This window comes from Osmia bicornis, chromosome 5 (assembly GCF_907164935.1).
Source record: "Osmia bicornis bicornis chromosome 5, iOsmBic2.1, whole genome shotgun sequence".
Classification (NCBI taxonomy): Eukaryota; Metazoa; Arthropoda; class Insecta; order Hymenoptera; family Megachilidae; genus Osmia; species Osmia bicornis.
This window is the reverse complement of record NC_060220.1, coordinates 3,439,578-3,461,828: the sequence shown is the minus strand read 5'-3', so window position 1 is coordinate 3,461,828 and position 22,251 is coordinate 3,439,578. Positions and strand designations below refer to the sequence as shown.

Genomic DNA, 22,251 nt, shown 5'->3' with positions numbered 1-22,251 from the left:
ACTTTGTTAATAATTGGCGAATGGTAATTTTATATTAATTTGGTAAATAAAGTATGAAATCTACCAATATCAAAATTAGTATAACGAGTTTCTAATAATGAAGAGAAAAGTAATAAAAAATTAGCAATTTTGCAAACCAACGAACTACTTGCCTTTGTTCTGAAAAATGAATATTCGTTTATAAAATTGTTAATTAAGTTTATTCGTATTAAAAAATATTACGCCTTTTATTTCCTATCTTTAACGTTACGTTATGCTATACCTTGTATTGTACATTACAATTTCGTATTAATAACACATTATATAAACAAAAAGAAAAATCATACATGTAAAGAATGAATATCTAGAACGAGAATAATTCATACCAGAGCATACCTACGCAGTCTGAGATGGTTGTTATACACATACACATACATCGTTACTTATAAACAACTAACGCGAACTAAAATTGTACGACTCCTTAATTAATATTTCTATGAAAATAAACAATTATCTACAGACAGTGTGAGAAGAAACAAAATGGGCCACTTAAGTGTCCTCAATCCACCTGAAGACAGAATGTTAAAGAAAACATTCTACGCACAAGTAGAACACACACATAGAATATCAAACCTTTTCAGTTTTGACCAGCACACTTCAATAAGTCCAAAAAAAAGTGATCCATCGTTGTACCGTCCCTTCAAGGGCAGTAATGGTCCTTCTGATTCAGCCCGTGATTAGCACTCGAAACACATGGCTAACACACAAGGTTATTTTTCACGTTCAGTCTGTTCAGCAGGTTGCAACAGAAACGAAAGGAAATCGATAATTAACTCGTCACTCAATTTTCTAGCAACAACTGACGATGACTCGTAAAAGTATATCGAATGGAATCGATGACTTTCGAATACGTTCCTCGTCACTGCACCTCGCAGACGAAGAAAGTTTCAAAACTACATGGGCTGTCGTTCCACTTTAACCCTTTACCATCCCTGTTCCATAATTCGAGACAATGCTCCTCTTCACCGTTCTCGTATCTGGAAGGAACAAAAGATTGCATTGTGTTTCTGTTATTGTTGTTTTGTTACAAGAGGTGCTATGAGAAATTATTGGAGTTTGAATTTTAATGGCCCACTTCGAATTGAGGATAATATAAAGCAGTGCTTCCCAAAGTGAGAGATATTATCTTCTTATGGGCTCTGGAACAATTCATGGGGGCGGTAGTGGCTTTAAATGTAATCGAGGGGTGTAAATTCGTCACTGCATCTTTCTGTTTGTTCATTTAAAGAAGATAGATTTTCGGAGGGTTCTGAGTAAAGCATGGAAACAGTAGATTAATAAGTTTGGAAACTTCTGATATAAAGGTACCATAAAATGGCATTTATGGAATATGAATTTGAAGCTTAAAGTTTGGTATAAATGACTGGGTGCTGAGTATAGCATAATGGACGATAGGCTAAATAAGTTTGAGAATCTCTGATGTAAGGGTACCAGAAAATTGCAGTTATAATAATTAAAATTACTGAAAATACCATTGCTTCATGTTCTAAAATATCTAAATTAGAGCAAAAAAGATTAGAAGAATTTTACCTGAAATTATTTGGTTCGCCGACATTCCAGTTTTCAAATGTAATGGGTCTGCCATTGGCCATCCAAAAGAAGGTACCTTCTTCAGCCTGATCAGTACCGGAAGTCCAAAAATGTTCATGCCCTAAGCCAAAATCTTTGATATGTTTCTCGAGCCTGTCATTCTCCTCTTGCGAAGCTATACTCGCTAAATGCATTCCATGGTATCGGCAATATTGGGACGCTCTGTACCAATTAGCCTGAAACACATCAAATATAATATTATTATAGAAAAAATTCATTATCGAGAATGAATTAAACCCTGGTTTATAAAGAATGTACTTATAGTTCATTGAATTTTGCCCCCGAGTGTACTGAACATTTATTAATAAAACATGAACCGAAGAGAATTTCCTAATTTATTGTAATCACTTGAAGCAGCTTTAAAGCCTCATTAGTGACGGTGCGTGATCCGTTAGCTTCGACGAAGACTATGGAAAAACGGTCTTATCTGATTATTTATGGCAAACTAAACAAGGTGGATAAGAAATGAGGATCGTGAAGGGCGAATAATATAATATTTGCACCAATCTGAATAATAATTAATGATGTTATTGTAATATTACTTTTAAAACTGATATACTTGGAAAGTATAGAATTTAAATCAGAATTTAAACGTTGATAATAATCGTTTGATAAATTATATGTATAATAATATGGTATTCAAACGTAAGCTAATCGGGTAATTAATTACCGTTATGTATTTAACTAATAACTCCGAAAATATTAATTAATTCAAACATGTAATTGGATAGGTAAATAATTATTTAGCTGGTGCTTCACCTATAATTGGGAGACCATAATTGTAATATAATTAAACCCATACATAATTGTATAATAATATTTATACATGGTTTTTCAAATAATCATTTTCATAAATAAAAATTAATTTCTAATTCTTACATGAAAATAATAACAGACTTTCTAAATTATTAATAGGATAGAAAGGGGTGATAAATTATTGATTAGAAATAGAAAAGGTTAAATTGAATCAGAAAATCAAAATCATTTACTAACTAATTAATGTTCAACTAGCTGTTCAAATTAAATCCCTCATTAGCACAACATTTTTTAATTCATATCAAACTGTAATCACTCTGGAAAAATTATTCGCTTCTCCAAGCCCTTCAATCCAACCCTAAACATCGAATGGTATCGTAAATGTTCGAAACGAATACATCTGTATAAAAGGATTGTTTTCGACCGAGCTTTGAACGTGTCACGGGTATTGTCAATATTTTTTTGGCGCAAGATATCGTGGACAGTGGGCACGGTTCAAAGGGCTGGCCGTGTCATAAATTCGCCAGGAACGAATGCGATTTTCGTGTCGACGTAGAGGAATGTTTTCCCCGAGGTTGCTCGACACACGTTTCACCTTCGTATACGAAGGGGAAGAGAAAAAGGGGTGAACTGAGGACACGAAAAATCGCATGTAACCCGACGGGAATGCAAATAAAGCGCAGTAAATAGAACGTCCCTGCAGCGATTGCGCTGGTGTCGTTCAAAATCCTTTTCTTTTTCCTTCCTCGTTCTTCCATCGCGATGCTTCTATGCTTCTGTCGCGCCAGCTGCCTCATTGGATCCTTTCGAAACCCTATTCCCCATTTCTATATTTTTCCTTTACAAAGAAGCACGTCAAAATATGACCCATCATAATCTTGAATTATATTCAACAATGATATACATTACATCTTTCATGAGGAATAATTTGAATTTATGTAATACATTTTACATAAAAGTAAAATGAATAATCCATATTACTATCTGGTATTATCCATTTAATTTTTCCTCGAATTTTATGGCTTCTTTATGGAAGAACATTCTTGCATCATAAAGAAAAAGAAAAAGGATATTTTATTTAATATAAATGTCACTTAAAATTCCTTTATCATGATCCTATCGTATAAATTGTAGTTTAAATTCTTTCTTGAATCAAAGAAATACCTCTACCTGTGTATTCTTCGTTAAATTTCGAAGAAATTTCTGCCGACATTTCGGCATTTCAACGTGGCGCTCTGATAAAAGATTGAAAAGAAACAAAAAGGAGAGAGGAGCTATATAAACTTTCCTCGTCGTCTCGCAACTGGAATTTTTATCGTCGCCAGAGTTGCCATAAAGGTCCCGAATGATCGAGCATTCGCTTAATTCGCGTTTTAATGCCGTAATCGAATTGATTCGCGAATTGCTATCGACGATTCGAACCCGATGAAAATACCGGTTCTTTATGGGAGAAGAGGCGAACCCAGCCACTCGTTTTGTCCAGCAAATTACCCATGGCAATCGATGAACGTGAAAAGAATTATTCCCGATCGTGTATACGAGTTCGCCAGTTTTTTCTCTTCCTCGTAATTACCCTTTTACTTTATTCCCGATGAAAGAAGAAACGCACGTTCCAGTTTATTCGAACGTTTCGAATCCGCCTCCCTGTATCTCTTTCGTTCATTTTTCATTTCTTTTGTGAATTATGTTATCGTTTTCTATGTTCATTCATTAACGTGGAAATATGAAACATTGCGTATCGATTTATCGATGAAAGATAACTCGTCCATTTGAAATCGTCTATTTATGCGCATAAATTGCTCCGCGCTTTTTACTTATAAATGAATACTGTGTTTATAGAAAAAAGGGGAGATTAAACTCTTTGGTAAAATAAATAGCACTTAATGACTTAATTAGTCTAAGACAATTTCATGACACAAAAGTTTTGTAAAATAGCACATGTGGCATATGGATTTAAAGCTTAAACTTTCAGAAAAATGATTGTACAAACGTTTCATTGATATTTTCGATAAAAAATGGCTACTGTTTCGTTGAAACGAGTAATGGATCAATCAATCTGTTGTCCATTAGCGTATATTCAATTCTTAATTATTCATTTTGTATTAAGAATATTAATGAAACTTTCATACAGTAATTTTCATCAAAGCTTAAGCTTTAAATTGATATGCCATAAGTGCCATTTTGAAATAACATTCTGTCATGAAATCGTCTCAGACTTCATACATTGATTCCAAAATCCTTCGTTTGATATGCAACATTTCGATATAATGAAATCATCAAAGGTAGAATCAAATCATCTACGTCTATTATATGAAATAGAGTTAATTAAATTTAATTTCAAAAGAATGTTGCCTCTTCATTTGATTCTACATTGATACCCGTCGTCTTTCTCGTTCAGTTCGTTTATCATCGGATGAAAAGAGTAGCGGACACATCACTGCGAAAATACGAGCTTAAAAATGCGAGCACAGGTCCGCATAAATTTCCCTTGGTGCTCCATTACAGCTAGCAAATGACCGAGCAACAAGCATTCTCATATTTTTCCCGCGATAGGGTGAACGCAAAGAAAAGCGTACCCTGCACACGACATTTGTGTATTTCCCAGCGACAATGCCGTTGAAATATTCCTAATATCTACAGTCTACGGTACAATGTAATTACTTTGCCTCGTATGCTGCATTTCAAAAAACAAATTTCATTAGAAATTTCTTGATGCAGTATAAGTCTGAATCAGACAATTTCCAATGTTAAACGAAAGGAAAACGTCCATGAAGAATTCAAAGATATAAATCTAAATAAATTATCATATTATGTTAAATAGAAAATAAATAATAATTTAAAGAAAGTGTTAATATTCTAATGCGATGATAAGCTGAGCTTTTTCACATATATTTATATATATTTAAAGTAAAAATTCAAATTTTATAAGATTCTTTGTTAAATATTGAAGGAGTTATAAACAGCTGAAAAATGAATGAATTTAATATAAAAGCGTCTGAACTATTTTTCCAGCGAAAGGGTTAAGAATATAGAATAAAGGTTTTACTCAAAGGACACCGTTATAAAGTGATTGTTTGCAGACGAAACAAAAGGGATGTTCAAAAGGACGTTCCGTTTCCGTTGATCCGATTACACGGAGGATCAAGATCAGAAACGTTGGCCTGTTTGCGAAACACCCGTTTATCGGCCGAGGAAGGCTTTACGTCATTTCCACCCACCCTTTCAGAGAGATTGTTGCAAGGCCGCAGACCGGACACGCTGTCTGATTGCAAAATCTCTCTTAATAATACTGTTCCGTTGCGTGCGAGTCAAGGAAAGTAGGTGACCCGAGGTGGAGCAACGGAGAGAGAGTTGTTCCATCGCTTCATCCGTAACTATATCCATTTTCGGACAGCGATTCGGAAACGAGAGAGTCAACTCATGCTTGCTCTTCAGATAGTCAAGTTATTTAACAAATAATTTTAAACACACATTTTTCAAACTCCCCACTTTACAATTTCAATAAAATTTAATCACCTCATTTTGAAGAAACTTTTCTCAAATTCTATACTGTTATAAAAAAATGATGATTTTACAACTCCAAAATAATATTTTTTCTCAAAAAAGTGATGAAGATTAAATATTCATAAAAGTGAATTAAATGAATAAAAAGTAGGTAAGGAATTGAATAAAGTAGACTCTACCATTAAAGGAATGAAATAGAAATAATTTAAAGTCTCAGAAACTCTGCAGAAAAGCTGTCACAGTTCTTAACAGACATTGTTTGAAGATTTTGCTCTGGCATGAATTCGTGGTCGCGATAAGTAGGTCTTCGGGGGGTCTAGGTTAGAGGAAAGACGGCAAAGAAGTAGGTGATGGGTTTAAACTAGACACGAATACGTAATAAATGGGTTAATGGTACTTCTGGGCATCGATCGTCCTCGAAGTGCTAAAGGTGTCACGGTATTCCTAATTCCGAACTAACGGGACCGTTGTGAAATTTCAATATTAGAATTCTACATTAGAATGGTGAATGTGAAATTCGAAGTCGTTAAACCAGCATGTGTTGGCGTGGTACTGATATATGTTAATTTGGAAATAGTAATTTGAATATTAAAAGAAAGTAGAAATTCGATAAATTTAGTATACGATTTTTTTAACATTTGGCTCTTTTTATTGGATAAATCTTCAATAAATGGAAAAGATTATTTGTAATTGATTAATTAAAATTGCTCTCATTAAAACGAAGTTATACTTCATTCAGCTATAGGAAATATGGCATTCAAAGTATTAATGCATTATTTCGTATTTAATTATTTTTCCTATTATATGCAACAGATTTTAACGCTTTGTTCATATTGTATTATTACATCCCTCAGACTCATCCATTTATATCAGATTCATTCCATAGCCAGTGTTATTATCTTTTAATTAAAACGCAGTAATTCATCTGAATTGAATAAATTTTATAAACTTATCTCTCTGTAAATTAATTAAAATATTCAGCCAAAGAGCTTTAGACGATAAAAGGTAAAATACTTTCAACAAAATAAAATTCTTAAGCATACTGATGCTTTCTTTGAACGTTTACTTCACAAGAACCTATTTTCATTCTCAGTCATGGAAGAAGAATTTTGACACGGTGCAAAATTGATCCTGTGTCAACCGTCTGCGACGCTATTCGACTACTTCAACGTTAAAAAGAGCAAAGGACTTCTTATCGAAGGTACCCGAGAAACACAGAGTGAACGTCAACTTCATGAATACTATTTTACAAGAAATTGCCTATCAAAGGTGGAACGAAGTTTTCCCCGTCTCAGCAATAAACTGACAAGGTAATCTCTTATTTTACGTCATTCAAGGGGAAGACATCGCAATTCCTCGAGGGTTCTGATCGGTCAGACTCACTTTTCCGCGTTGCACAAAGCGTGCATGAGGTTCACGCTCAGCTGAAGAGATCGATAACAGGCTGGTCCGGGATTCGATGCACCGTAAAGCGTGCAGAGACGGCGAGCGGGAAACTTACGAGCTTGGAAATAATTTGATCAAGTCCGGAAGGCCGCGTCCACCGGACGGTTAGATAAATCAAAGTAACTGGCAGCTGTGATACCTTGAAGAAGATCCCCAGGTAGTATCTCTTCTCGCCTAGCTTCAACAATGGCATCGTCCATCTCGATGCCGCCATGCTGCTACTGTGCTCGTCCACGCAGTTCGGGCAGTCGTCTGTAAAAGAAAACGTGAAGAAAATCTTAGTATTAAGCTTTTGTTGCCGCAGCTATTGTATTGTATTTTTAAAAATTTCATTCATTTTTAGAGCAGACTTCAACCATAAGACAACTATGTTTTATTACACTTAAGTGCAAAAATTAATTTCTTAGCAATATTTGCTTATATTCAATTTCGAAAATTTTTCTGAATAATCTTTAATGTATTCTCTTTTTAATAAAAAAGGAATTAAATCGATTTGTGCAATAGTTTTTCTCTAATAATTTTTTTAAGAAGTCCTTTTCCTTCATAGTATCAACCCCCTTTCCCCTGTACTCAAAATTATTTTTGGTTCTAAGAAACTCAAAGTTATCTTGTTAGAAGATAAATCAAATTTTTTTAAAGTAAATTGAATTGTTAAGCTGGTTGCAAAAGTGTTAACAAGGTTCCATGCTCGACACATTCATTAACCTTTCGATTATCTCTTCGAGAATTGCTCAGAAATCCTAATTTTCCACGGGCATCGTGCCGTTATCGCGTCCACTGCAAGGTATTCGCGTAATCGAGCGGGATAATACGAGAAAATTGCATCGCGAGAAAGTTGCTCAGGGTACCATCTTCATCATCATCTTCTTCTTCTTCGTTCAGCAGGAATAAAAGGAGCTGCTTGCGGACGAACAAAACGCCTTCTCGGTTTCGTTAACGGGCTAATTAGAATGGCGTTTTGCATATTTTAATAATCGCTTCGTTAATCGCCGCGACGTGGTCCTGGAATACGTTTCCTGGCATTAATATTCAACGGAACTCTTAATAGACACCGCTACCTCTTACTTCCTGTCCCACTTTTTTCTCCGCCTCACCAAAACAACCCTTTCCAGAGCCATTGTTTCGTGAAATTTCAATAAAAATATCTGACAGAGAGGCGTGCATCAATTCTATCAAATACAATTTAACACCTTTAATGAGGTAAATATATATTCAGTAATTATTTTGATGCATTAGGTCAATTAAAAATAAATAACAATAATCACAATTTTAATAATACAACGTAATAACTCGAATAATTCAACTAAATAATGAATGATAATATTTATCACTATATGTTTCGAGTGACAGTAATCGTGTTAAGGAGATTTTCCAGATATCCAGGAATGGTCATGGGTCGAATCGTAGAGTTCCTCGTTCGTTGGTCAGTGCTATTAAATTTCACTGAGCACCTCCGACCATTGTTTCACAATGCAGCGGCCAGTTTGACACGCAACACCGTGGTTAGAGTCTGGGTTAGCTTCGTGATTCAGTTCACGATTGTTTTTCGATGAACTGAAGCTTCCGATGCAAGGATACGAAAAGTTTAATGGACTTTAGAAGGAGTTATTTCTCGGAATTATTCTCAGTCATTTGAACATAATTAAACTTATGGTATCAGTTAGCAATCTTTCTATGATAGACAGGGTGTTAATTATTGATTTGTGCTACTTGAACCATCGTTAAAATTACACGAATGGTATGAAAAGTTAAATTAAATTAAAATATGGAATATTTTTTAAAAACAAAATTGTCACCCTTAAACTATTTCCTGTAATTTTTAAAAATTTGTTATTCTTTCGATTTTAAATGACCAAACCTCTGAATTTGATCGAATTAACTTGTTTTTCTTTGTTCGATAACGTTATCCGATATATCAAAAGTTAAATTCTACAGTGAACCAGGAATTTATTCCCAGTGTGATACCACGATAAAAATGACGCGGTGTAATTAACGGAGTACGATCGACAAGCCTTGGGATTTCGTATCCGGCCAATAAACGGCCATGTTCGGCACAATACCGAATTCACAATACACCAGACCGAAATCCATCGCGTGAATTTACAAATCCGCGAACGGCCATTACCGGCCTTAAAAGCTGCGCCGACACGTCCACCGTCACTGGACGCTTTTGTCGACTTCGAAATACGAATGAGATTTGCGAATCGACGATCCTTAATCAAAAATATCGAATTTTCATTTTGCTCGCCTTTGGTAGATCTATGGAGGCATAAAATTAGGTGAAAATTTAATGAAAAGTGGGAAGTTTGAATTAGAAGTGTAGGTTTGCGAATTTGTAAGCTCACGAATTTGATTATTGCTAATTTGTAGGTTCGCAAATTTGAAGTTCGCTAATTTATAAGCTTGCTAATTCGTAAGTTTATGAAATTGTAAATTTCTAACTTTGTAAATTCGCAAATTTCCAAGCTTGCCAATTCGTAAGTTTATGAACTTGTAAGTTTGCAAATTTCCAAGTTTCAATTTTGTAATTTTCTTTACCTCAAAAGTTACATAATTTTCATTGTGTACATCACTTTGAGGTCATTCTGTCCACAAAATTGTTTGTTGCCAAATACTGCGTTTATTTACTTCATTTGCAAAGTTCGATTGACCGGAACAATTACTAAACACGTGTTCGTTATTACGAGGATGCCTTCCAAAGTTGTAACAATCGAGAACGCGTTAATTCACCAATGATTTCGGTAATTAATGAATACGTTATAAACGCTGGCGCACGTCAGGGATCGCTTGGTAAATTCAACTTGCCTGGCAGCTGTTTGGAACACGTCCAACCGGCCAGCCTATAATTTTATGAGCAACGATTGACCTAATTTGCTGCTGATTACAATGACGGCCCCCCTGGCGAAACGCAAAACGTACATACAAGAGATAATTAGCTCCGTGAAAAATTCGGATCGTCGATTAAGATTCTCACTAATGATTACACAATCATTAATTAATACTTATTAGAGACCTAAGAATTTACATTTTTTGGTACTTGCATTGAAGATTTTGACAAATATACAAGATTTATGATAAATTGATGTCAAAATTAAAATTCTAATTATTTTCTTGCTGTGATATTTTGTAACTTAGATATTTGGAGGGTAAACTCAGCTTTGAATTTTAATTGATTCACTTGAGAATAGATATAAATAAAAATTTTTATTTCAACAATAATATATTAATTTTCAAAATTTATATTTATCTAAAATGACCTAACTTTTTAATATCAGCAAATATAATACATTTAAAATATCTGAGTAATGCTGAATAATTTTGCCAATATTTAATAAATTTGAAAATATAATCTCATTAAAAATTTTAACCACACTACAACACACCATGAATTTGAAAGTTAATTAAATAGATCTCCACCACTTATAGAGGCAAACGTTGAACGTTCGTCGTAAGAACACGAAGATTCGAGGCACCCTTTAATTCAGGTTAATTAGTAAAAGTGAACTTCATCATGCTTCTTCGTATTTATCCACCTCCGGCATGGACGTATTTATCCTCCTATTTATCTCAATTCTTCGTGAAACCAGAGCGCAAGAGTGCACCACGGAAGATACATGGGCTGGAAAATTTAATCCGACAACTTCGCCGGAAACGTTCTCCCGTGGAAGTTCGACCGGTGAAAGGGGTGCGAGCTTTTTAGGACGGCTTGAAAAATTCTTTCGACAGGCAAAAGATTATTCGGGAAACTTGAAAGTTACCGATAAGAGGGTCGTCCGGAAGTTCAAAGGAACATCTATATCGACCAACTAATTTGTACAATCGAAGATGTTGCATAGCGCTATAATTAGTAGCAAATCATTTTGTATCAAGAATATTAAAAAAGTATTTACATTGTCATTTTCAGCAAGCTTTAAACTTTAAATTGATATATTATAAGTGTTAGTTCGTAATGCTTTTATGTCATGAATTCATGTCAGACTTTATATCTTCCTAAATCAGCCATTTGATAGGCGATAACGCAATACAATTTCTCGGAAGGATCAATTCCTTCACGACCATAATTATATTATAATTCCATTCGTCAATATCCATTATATCTTCCTCTTTTCCCTTGATAGAGCAGAGGATTCTGATATTAAAAAAGAAGCTCGAACGTAATACGATTACGGGAAAGCGCATCGATTATTCCGAGGACTTGAAATTACCGAGGTACATTCAGCTCGAACGGTTCATTTTTATTCTTTCACGTAACAGAAGCTTGCCGAAGAGAGTAGAATCAACCGGTTCTGAAACTTTCTCTGTCGATGTTGTACAGACGCCTGTTTGCGTCAATTCACGATGACCTTTCGCGTGAGACAGGATAATTAAGCTTCCTCTGGGGAATTACTCATGGCGGGGAGGAATGCAGAAGAAAAACAATTCCATCTTAGTTTTCGTAAAAAATTCCTGCCAGAAATAAGGAATTTATTTTTGCCGAGGGAATTATAAGAGAAGAAAAATGTATTGGGTTCAGTCTGTAATTTAACCCATACTTGAGTTCTTATTTTATTTATTTTATCATAAAACTGGATGTATAATGGAGACATTTTTTAATTACTCTTATTAGATGGTATATAATTGCCGATGGAAGTTTTCAAACCATAATGCAGTTTAAATATTTAAAAACATTTTGACTGTATCGAATTCATTAGTATTAATGAATAATTTTAATTATAGCGAATTGCATTATTAATTGAAGTATTCGTTTTACCTTGTGTATTCGTTTAATCTTGAATGTTTAAATAGTAATTAAATTGTTCTGTCAGTGCATCATTGGATTATTTGTTTCAATAATGTTATTACTTTATAAAATTTCATTTTGTAAATGGAATACATCACTTTTTCATAAAGTTTTGAATGTCATATAACATTTTCCAATCAAGATCAACTTGTAACGCAACAATGTTAAACAGGAAAATTCCATCAACGCCTACGGTCATCGTTAGCTGTTTGAAATCATGCGTTCAAATCGTTTCAAAAACCACAAAACTCCTCCTTCGTGATATTTACCTTACCTATTTTGCATTCTCGGACCCGGCTTGTTGAAAAATTATTCTTCTAGAGCGTAACGAGCTCAGAATGTTTCGCAAGAAACTGCTCCGGGATACCAGACCTGGTTAATCCGCGATCATTAGCAACTAAGTAAGACAAGAGGAATGATCGAATAAACGGAAGACCACGATCAGACTTGCATAAAAAATGTAATTAATTTTGATCATAAACTCTTGAAACCAATGTTTCTCTTACGAAAGCGCGTTACGTCAACAGTTAATAAGAAAATATTCAACATGCCATAAGGAAAACGACTGTATATTGCAATACACATCCAAATATTAATTATTGAAAATACCAGGGATTAATTTTCAAATTTAAGCATTTATTTTGCTATGTAGTACCTCGTTTCTCAAAATCTTAATTTCGACGATATTAAAAATGATTTGGAAACAAAACAAGATGAATTCAATTATTAAATAAGGGGCTTATACAGAAGTGATGGAGAACCACAAACCCCATTGTCATTTTCCCTGGGAATACCTAGAGGGAAGGGTGGTAACACGTGGCACCGCCATTTTCCCTGAATTGATCATAAGTGCACTTATTATTTATTTTCACATTATGATTTTTAGTTCAAACGCTATAAATTAACACCAATGCTACTTAGCAATTTTAATTCTTAATTTATAAATTTCTTAGAAGTGGTGAATTTAAAAACACCTACTTATAATTGTTATTAAACATGCAGTGTTCCATATACCTGATTCTCCTTACATAAATAAATTCTGTACTATCATATAAATACCCAATGTGGAAGTATACCTCCTTTCCTGAATAATCTGGTTTCACCAGCACGGTGAAAATGAAAACAGCTAATGTCAACGTGTCGTTTAGTAACATTTTATTTGCAAGTGAATTTCTTGAAGCGTGGCGAGCATTCACCGAATTCGAGCAATCGAGGCAAGAGGAAATTGTTGATAAACAGGAGAAAGAGTATCGAAGACACAATTACAGAGGGCAAAGGATTTGGAAACAGTAGGTGTAAGAAAGAGACAGAGGGAAATACAGGATATGACACCTTAAGGAGATAGAAGAAGAGGGAAAGGAAAGCTTGCATAGCTTCATACTTCCGCTCTACCGGGCAGATCGAGTGCATTGCAGTGCAATGACTGCGTGCAGCTGAGTGCAACGTCGTGTAATCCGCTCGGGTTACAAAATTCAACGGTGTGATATTATTTTAATGCGGAATTTGAGAACGAAGAAACAGTTACGCGAAATGTTATTTGCTGGGTTCAATTGTAATTGAAGATTCAATTTTCGTTCTACATTCTGCAGCATGCTGGTTTCGATAATAGAACTGGAGAGATAAAAGTACTATTAATAAAAGTTATCGTTTTATATCATTAGAACGTACAGTGAATTAAAATCATTAGTATTGACCTTGCAATCACTTCACTTAGAAAAAGTAGATATCATATTACGTTACATTTGTAATATGTTACATTGTATTACACTGCTTCGTTGCATCTAATGCTAAGGAGATCTATGCATTAGATGCACTTTGAAAAATTCAGAGATTTTCTAAAATATAGTATTTTAATCTGATTTTCTCCTTTCTCATTATAATTCCATAATTATTGCAATTAAAGTTAATTTAATCTGAAAATCGACATCCAGGTATCGGCATAATTTCATTACGGGTCAAATCGAACCCGCAGAGTTTCCTGACGATAATTCTTCCCTCTTAGGACTTTCGTAACACCACCGAACCAATGTTCTTTATTCACAATAGCTTCGTTAATCTTTTTCACTGTCCCGCTATCGTGTACAGTGATTAATGATCTCCTGCATCGTTCCACGTGCTTACCACGTGCAACACCGGAAAGGACCTAGCGTAATCGTTCGAGGACCAACGGAAGTGAACGGAAAGTGACTCGAACTAGTTAGATTGTTCGACGAATCGGAATCGAGAAGTTGATTTCAAATGCATGTCCGGTGATTTCGTGTTGTAAATTGTCGAGTAACAATACACAGTTGTCTGTGAATGAACTTTAACATCAAGTGAAATCTAGCAGGTAAAAGTGCACGAATGTTGTGCGAATGGTCAGCTTTCTTTAAGTGAAAGTTTTTTCTAATGTTAAGAATGATTATATGTTGCATTATTCGTTTAACTGATACTTCATCTCGGGAGACTTTAGTATAATAACTGAATAGTTTTCTACCTTTTCCTGCATTTTAATCTATAACCATGATTAATCTGTAACCTTTAAGTTTTGATTATGAAGCAACAAGAAAACAAGTTTTAGTCTATTATGTTGAAAATTATCAAGGGAAATCTTTTTGTCGAAGTTGCAGTATTTGTGATAATATACAAGGTTTAGTGCTAAATATCAACAAGGTGAACGGAGAGTTGAGATTATACTTTCTAAATTATGAAGTTTCGTTTACATTGCTTTTGATGTAGCTATTAGTTGCATCAGCAACGGTTTTATTCCAAATCTTGAAAATTTATGAGCACATATTCACATTTGGTTATTTCAACAGACACTGCTGAGTAAAGATATGCAACTATGATTTCATTTTTGAGATAAATAAAATAAAATAAAATAAAATAAAATAAAAATTGTAGGAAAATAAGCAAATGTATTTTCCTATTCCAGACCATAGGAATATGAAAATTAAAAGTGGGCTGCATAAGGACAATTAATAAAACAAATGGTCCACTGAAATAACCTTCATCTGTCTGATCCATTGTACAGATCAATAATTGAGATATCTATCGATGACATCCAATCGATTTAACAAGGTAGAAGGTGAGGGAAACTAGATCGAAGGAGTGGAATTCACCTGAGGCTACGACCACGATCTATATCCTTGCTCAATGAACATAGCTTCCAAGGTCGACAAAGTATTCGCGATCATGGTCAGCGAAAGTTGTCGAAACCGATGGAATCAGAACCTATTAAAAACTACAGGATCGTTAAAAAAAAAATAGAGATGCACATTAATTAAAAAGTAAATTCAGAATAATAAAGGTACATAATAAATCTGAAGAGGATCCTAAATGGAACGTAGGAAAAATGAAGATTATCCACTACCCATTTATATTAATTAATCAAATAAGTAATTGGAAATTCTATAGAATAATTTTACCCAATATTTCCAAGACACTTCCTATAAAGATTCATTCAGTTTCCCTCTCAACCATAAATTGTTCAGATAAACTCACACAAACACTTCCATAGAAATCACCACAGCAGCACGACACTTGAACAATCAATTGAAAATCCATCATACCCCCCAGAACACTGTACACGTACCGTTGAGTCTACCAGGAACAGCCTCCAATGATCCAAGGAGTAAAACGAACAGTATCAGCCCCGACATGTTGTCCTTCATCCCTCCTAGTCGTTTTTGCAGTTGTACCAGTCCACCGTGGGACCATAAGTCCTAATCTAACAGTCGAATCGTCCTTTGTAATCACACAATCGCGTACAATCGATCGATCTTTCGATCAAGGATCAACGAGATGCTGAGTGTCGCGCGGTCCGAAAGTGAATGGAGTTTGGCCGCACGTGCGGCAGCGAGGGTTTCTCAAACGTGCGAGTTATCGCGAACGGATTGTAGCTTGGAATGTCGTGGAGATCGGCGATCTAGCTGCTTTTTATGCTCGAAAATGCACCAGCTATTCGACGAACGCGTGCTTAACAGTCGTTGAACGGTAGGAATGGCCGATTCTGTTGGTAGAAATTGGTGGATCGAAAAGGAGTGAGTCATGAGGATTGGAATGATGCTGACCTCCAATGGAGTCTGTTCTTTGTGAGCGAAACGAATTCCTCGGGGAATTTGTTATAGCAGATCAAGTTCGAGATATTTTATAATTAATACAATTATTATATCGTGATACATCGATCGTTCTATTATAGTCACACGGGAAATCCTTTCAAAGTTGAAGAACTTATGGTTCATCCGAAATCAATCGCTCGTTTAAAGCCATCGAAGTGTAAATCTCCCGGAAACCTTCTCTTACCTATTCCCTACGTACTTACTCCGCCCCATTGTTTGCTTCACAATCACGAACCTCGAGATCTATCCAAGACAATAGAATCACGTAACGAAATCTTATTACCAACAACTGATAGTTAAGCTATCCTTAATCAATCGACTGATTTCAGACAGACTCCAATTAGGGCAGCATCAACGATCACTTAAGTAACGAGCAACAAATGATTTTCGGGTAGAACAGCATTATGCAAATTTCATACAATTACGAGGTTTTTGTTTTGCAACTATACCCATTGGCTATCGAAGTAGAATCACTTGGTATTATATCTTCAACGCTTTTTTAATTTTGTAAGTAAAATCAGAAGGTACACCCAGGCCCACTGACAAAGATTTAGTGTAAGCTTTGCAAAATGCAAAGGGTTAAATTACTGTGCATAATATGATTTAGTATTCATTTCAAAACAGGTTGTTCCACTTGGTAATTAAGTATGCGATTATCAAAGCGAATATTAATATCAATAACTTCTGTAATATTTTCGTTTATTTCAAGATCCGAAGCACAAGCGTTAAATCAAGCAATGGGGGGTCTTTTTTCTAAAGAAAACTAACACGTTCAGCACTCGTGGAACACCTCATACTATTCCAAGAACATTTTTACGATACCATCAAGAAGCCAACAGTGAAACTCTAGAAGTTATGATTTTGCAGAAAGCTGTTCCCAGAAGAGGATCAAGAACGAGGAGGATCCGTAAAAAGAATTTTCGGGTACCTGAGTCAGCGCGAGAAACAGCCGGTAAACCCAGTTGGGCAAACAACGACGAACTGAACGGCAACAGGCTTCTACGTTCGCTTTTCAATCGGATTCTACGCTGGTCGACCTTCACTGGTTCCCTCATCCCGAAGACCACCACTTTGGATTACCATAGACTGGTCCGCATGCCGGTGGATGATACGTGTCGTAAAGTAAGCTTGCTTTTCGGCCAAGGGTTCTCCAGCTGGCGGAATTTTAAATCTCCTATAGCAACTTTGCTATCGCTAAACCATCTGCCAGCGATGCTGCGGCAAGATGATTCGACCGTTCGTTCGTACCAACAGTCCACCGGATGTTGGCGTAAAAACGGACCCGAGTGAAAGGAATATTTGCGTCAGCGAATATCCACGAGATAACAATTCGTCGTGAGATAAAATGATCGGAGGAATGTAGCTGGTAGCTTTGTAGATTTCGGGAATTTCTGGTTTCGTAAATCGAAGCGTGTTTGGAACGCTTGGAATTTCGATTTTACGAAGCGAAAATAGATTCTTGTCGTCACAGGATTTTTTAGAAAGTTAGAAAATTATTGAATCTTGATATATTTGCAAAATTATATGATATGAATCTGGCTAGTTCATTTTGAAAAAGAATCTCTTCTGAATGGCTGAAAAGTAGTATAAGGAGCAAAGGTTTCCGGAAACGAGATTTCTTTTCAAACTTCGAAGATTCTCCGTGTCGTTGAATCGAAAGCAAACGTTTTTCCATCGAGAGAAGAGGAATATATGGGACGTGTTTCGAGGGTAAAGTTTGCGCTCTCGGTGATGAACTTTCCGCGGAAAATAGAGACGATGTCAGGGGGTGGATGTCGAGGATACTTACAAAGACGATCGGTTCGAATCAGGTGTCAGTACAGAATGCGAAGTGCAAACACGCAAGTATCGACAGTTTGCTCGAATTATTCATGAGGGAGATTTCTAGCCAAGATTATTCGACGACATCCACGTGACACGACCCGATTGAGAATCCTATACCTTGTATTTTCCATCGCGACACGATGAGTCGTCGCCGTGGAAATATATCACGCCTCCAATCACGGCGAAACGTCGAAATAAAACAGAAGACGACGAGCAAAGTGATGTACGTTGTTCGACGAACAGAACAGATCGACAGTGTCGTTCCTCGACTATTGAAATACCTACAAAAAGATTTTTTCTATTTTTATCCATCACGTTCGAAGATAAAGTAGTTTCAATATGATGATTGTTGTGAAATTGAACGCAGTTGAATAATTAATAATAACTAAAGAGATAAGAATTTTTGAATAGCATTAGAGGTAAAGTAACAAACTGAAAAATAAATTTTTTGATTTTATATCAAAAAAATTAATGGAATGTTTGCATAGTCGTTTTCATGAGACTTCAAGCTTTAAATTGATATATCATGAATGCCATTTTGTGGTACTTTTATGTCATCAATTCGTGTTAGACTTTCTATGCTTTGGAATCTGTCATTGCTTATTATAACTGACATTTTGTATTAAGAAGATTAATGAAAGTGTTACATAATCATTTTCACTAAACTTTAAGCTTCAAATCGATGTGTCATAAGTGCTACTTTCTGGTACTTTTATGTCATCAATTCATGTCAGACTTTCTACGTTTCAAAATTCGTCATTTGATGTACAGTGACGTAATAGTTATTGTTAATATTTCGAACATAAAAGAGATGCCATGAATGGAAGATTTACAAAATAGAAAGTATGATATTATTCAATTTATTATTTGCGAAAATGAAGGAAAATATAAATTTCCTTATCTTACAATTATTATTCATCGATTAAATGAATTCTGAATGTGAAAATTGGAAATTTTAATTAGAATTTATAGAGTTGGAATTCAATTTCTCTTCCTTAATTGAAATTAATATATGATAAGTTTATATTTGTATTCAGAACATTGAATATATACAATTACAAAGGTGTATTAAATTAGAAACTTTTACACCGTTCAAATTGTAAAATTCATGATACTTTCCAAAATGTTTATTCAGCTTATTCGATGTTTACTTCAATATCATTTATCATCCATTCATTTATTTCAGGTCTAATTCTTAGAGTTGATCCACTGTTAAAAAAAATTTCATTCAACCTTTTGAAATATAATAATATTCAGCTTCGGTCGTGAATGAAGCCAGGCAAACAATAAATACGTAATTCTTTTTCAACACTTCTTTTTACCATCGTTTCTTCTACGTCAATGAAAAAAGCTACCGTTCTCGTGCCATTTCTTACCACACTTTTGTCGCGTTAATCGTCTAAGCCATTAAGAAGCTTACAAAACGCATCAAGATATCTTTGCTTTTCTACTCTTCTCTTAAGTGATAGTCGTATTCCACGCGATGGATAGCTATAATACACTAATATCACCACATGATTTATAGAAGATGTTTCGAAAGAGGTGATAAGAAAGGAAAGAAAAGAATCGAAAGAGTCGTATAATATTTAGATATTTTAAAAAGAAGAGTTGATTGAGTGACAGACTTTTCTAATTAGGAATTCTAAAGCTTCTATTGAAAAACAAAACATTTCATGATTTATTGAGAGAGGTGTACATTTCTTTTAGTGCATACTGTATAAGTACATTAATAGCAGAACGAAACGGCAGGATCGTTTTCGCAATGCCTTTTGCCAGTGAACACACGTAGCAGGAATGTAGGCCTCGGTCAGGATCAGGTCAGTTGAAAACGAATTCCAAAGAAAGAGAAAGGATTAAAGAAAGCAGCCACGAGAAAGAGGATTAATTGCATCAGCGTGAAATATACGCGTTCAGATCTGTTCACTTTTAATTAATATCCTAGCAATGCAGAAGAATTTAATTAAATTTTTTTACGACACTATGGAATATTCATATTTTTCAAAAATATGGTGCATTCAAAATGAGGGGAAATTGTGAAATATGATTAATTTTTTTGAATCTAATTTTCAAACAATTAAATCAAAATTGGAATTGAAATATAGCTGCAAGAATGTGAAAAGAAAAAATTACAAAGATTTAGTAATAAGAAATGAAGCAACGATTATTATCCTCACACCATCTTGATGGAGGAGATAAAAATCATGTGTGCTATTAAATAAAAAATGTCTAATCAAGGACCAATTTCAGATAAAGCAATAGGTGTTTAATTTAAGATTAACTTAATTAGAAGGTATTTACTTCAATTCGTGTCAATGCTACATCCAAAGAAAAATGAATCAAATAAAAATTATGTAACTTTGAAGTGGCTGTTTCATAACTTACATCAAACAAAACGTTTCTATAGGTGAAAGAATTATAAGAACTTTAATATAACCTTCGCCTTTTTAAATTGAATCATACCTTCTTTTCATAAGCACTAAAATAAGAAACTTAAAAGATACCTCATGCTCTTCAGCATCAACCAATTAAAGGTCAATCTTACATCTTCTCATCAATGTACCTGGCAAAAGAATTGAGAAGAAAACCATAAGAGGGATACAAAATTTCTTAACACTCATTAAAATTTTCTATACTTAAAATACCTGATGGTACTCTTCAGAATCAATCCATTAAATGTCAACCTTGTATCCTCTCATTAATGTATCTTCCAAAAGAAAAATAGAAGCAAAATAAAAGATTTTCTAGCACTTATTCAAATTTTCTTTGCAAGAGATACCTGAAGGCACTCTTCAGTATTGAATTGACTAAAGGTCCTCTTATCTTCCTATCCTCTTATCAATGTACTTGACAGAGAAATAGTAACAGGATTATCCAGAGCCTAGTGTCGTTTAAGCACCTATCAAACAAAAAACTGTAAACAATTCAGTGGTTGTCCCAGATTGAAAGTTCGTCTCTGGAACAGGCTACTATTTATAGTCATCTTAACACGTTTACGGGCATTTGCACTTGTCGCAAGTGGACACACGCTCGTACACGTGTACCAGCAACGGTTGTCACGTGCAATAACATGCGCCAAGCGGGTCGCAAGAAGGTAGCAAGATAGAAAATGAAAGTCGAGATTCCACGGTGGCTTGTTTCGTAACCAGGGTCACGCTTAGAAAGGCACCCAAGCCATTTAATTCGTCTAACGCTCTTTACGCCACCGAAATACGGCAGAGATTACGCGGGATAGAAGAAGATGCACGTCTTTTAATGCAATTATAGCTTCATGGTATGATGGAGTATTTGATGTCTTATGACATTGGAGTATGATAAATGAGACGAGGTACTGGCGACTGTGTTTTATGGAAATTTGAAGAATTTCAAGAATTTTCCTTAGTAATAATTTGCAAATTGGTGATGAAATTATAATTGAGATATTGATGATCAGGAATGAGATCAAGTTCAATGTAAATAGGAGTTAATTAAAATACAATTGAGAGAGCCTAAGGAGAACCTAACTTCTACATTTATAAATTGCAAAATTATGTTATGAAATATTAAATTTTTTCTCCTTGTAAATATTCCACCCACCACAGCTATTATAATAAGATGAGTGACCATTTATTCAGTACATTTACCAAAGAAATGATTTGAATGTCTATTACATGATTTTCAGCAGTGAACAACCGACCCCTTCCAAAGGTTGATTTCGTTCCTAAAATATTCAACAGTCGTGGACAACGTTTTCAGTATTTGAATCGTGCAACAGGTAATTTCCATTTTATTTCGTCACAATGTTGGATCAAAGACGGTATCTAATTGATATTCGAAATACAATATCCTCCTGGATATTATTGTTTCGTGATTGCATTAATTGCCTAATTGAAATACGGCAGGAGAATCGAGATGAAAATCATGGCAAAATTTGATAAATAAAAAATTTATAGTGGTATTCTAATGAATTTTTAAGTAGATGAAACGAGTCTCGATTTCTCGAGGTTTTATTTTTTTGCGAAGATATCCTTTGCATTTTTGATTAGAAATATTTTTATTATTTCTGTGTTTCTATTTTTATCCCGATGACTTGGACAGAATTGTGAACAGAAGTAAAGACAACTTAACATTTTGACCTATTAATATTAATAACATTACATAACTGATTTCAACTTCACATCAGGTATGAGGATATTTTGCATAATTGACGTGGCATGTGATGATTTGCAAAATATA

The 22,251-nt window shown here is 34.7% G+C and overlaps 1 protein-coding gene across 3 annotated transcripts in view; it reads right to left on the bottom strand.

The window, feature by feature from the left end:
• Window positions 1–208: 208 nt before the first annotated feature.
• LOC114880118 (low affinity immunoglobulin epsilon Fc receptor-like) overlaps window positions 209–22,251 on the bottom strand; it is an 88,155-nt gene continuing 66,112 nt past the window's right edge. For all 3 annotated transcript variants that reach the window (XM_029195770.2, XM_029195778.2, XM_029195761.2), the window contains 3 exons: window positions 7,475–7,587; window positions 1,570–1,805; window positions 209–1,016 (listed from right to left, as the gene is read on the bottom strand). In XM_029195770.2, coding sequence (XP_029051603.1) covers window positions 899–1,016; window positions 1,570–1,805; window positions 7,475–7,587 — 467 coding nt within the window. In that variant the 3' untranslated portion in view covers window positions 209–898. The remainder of the gene's footprint in view (window positions 1,017–1,569; window positions 1,806–7,474; window positions 7,588–22,251) is intronic.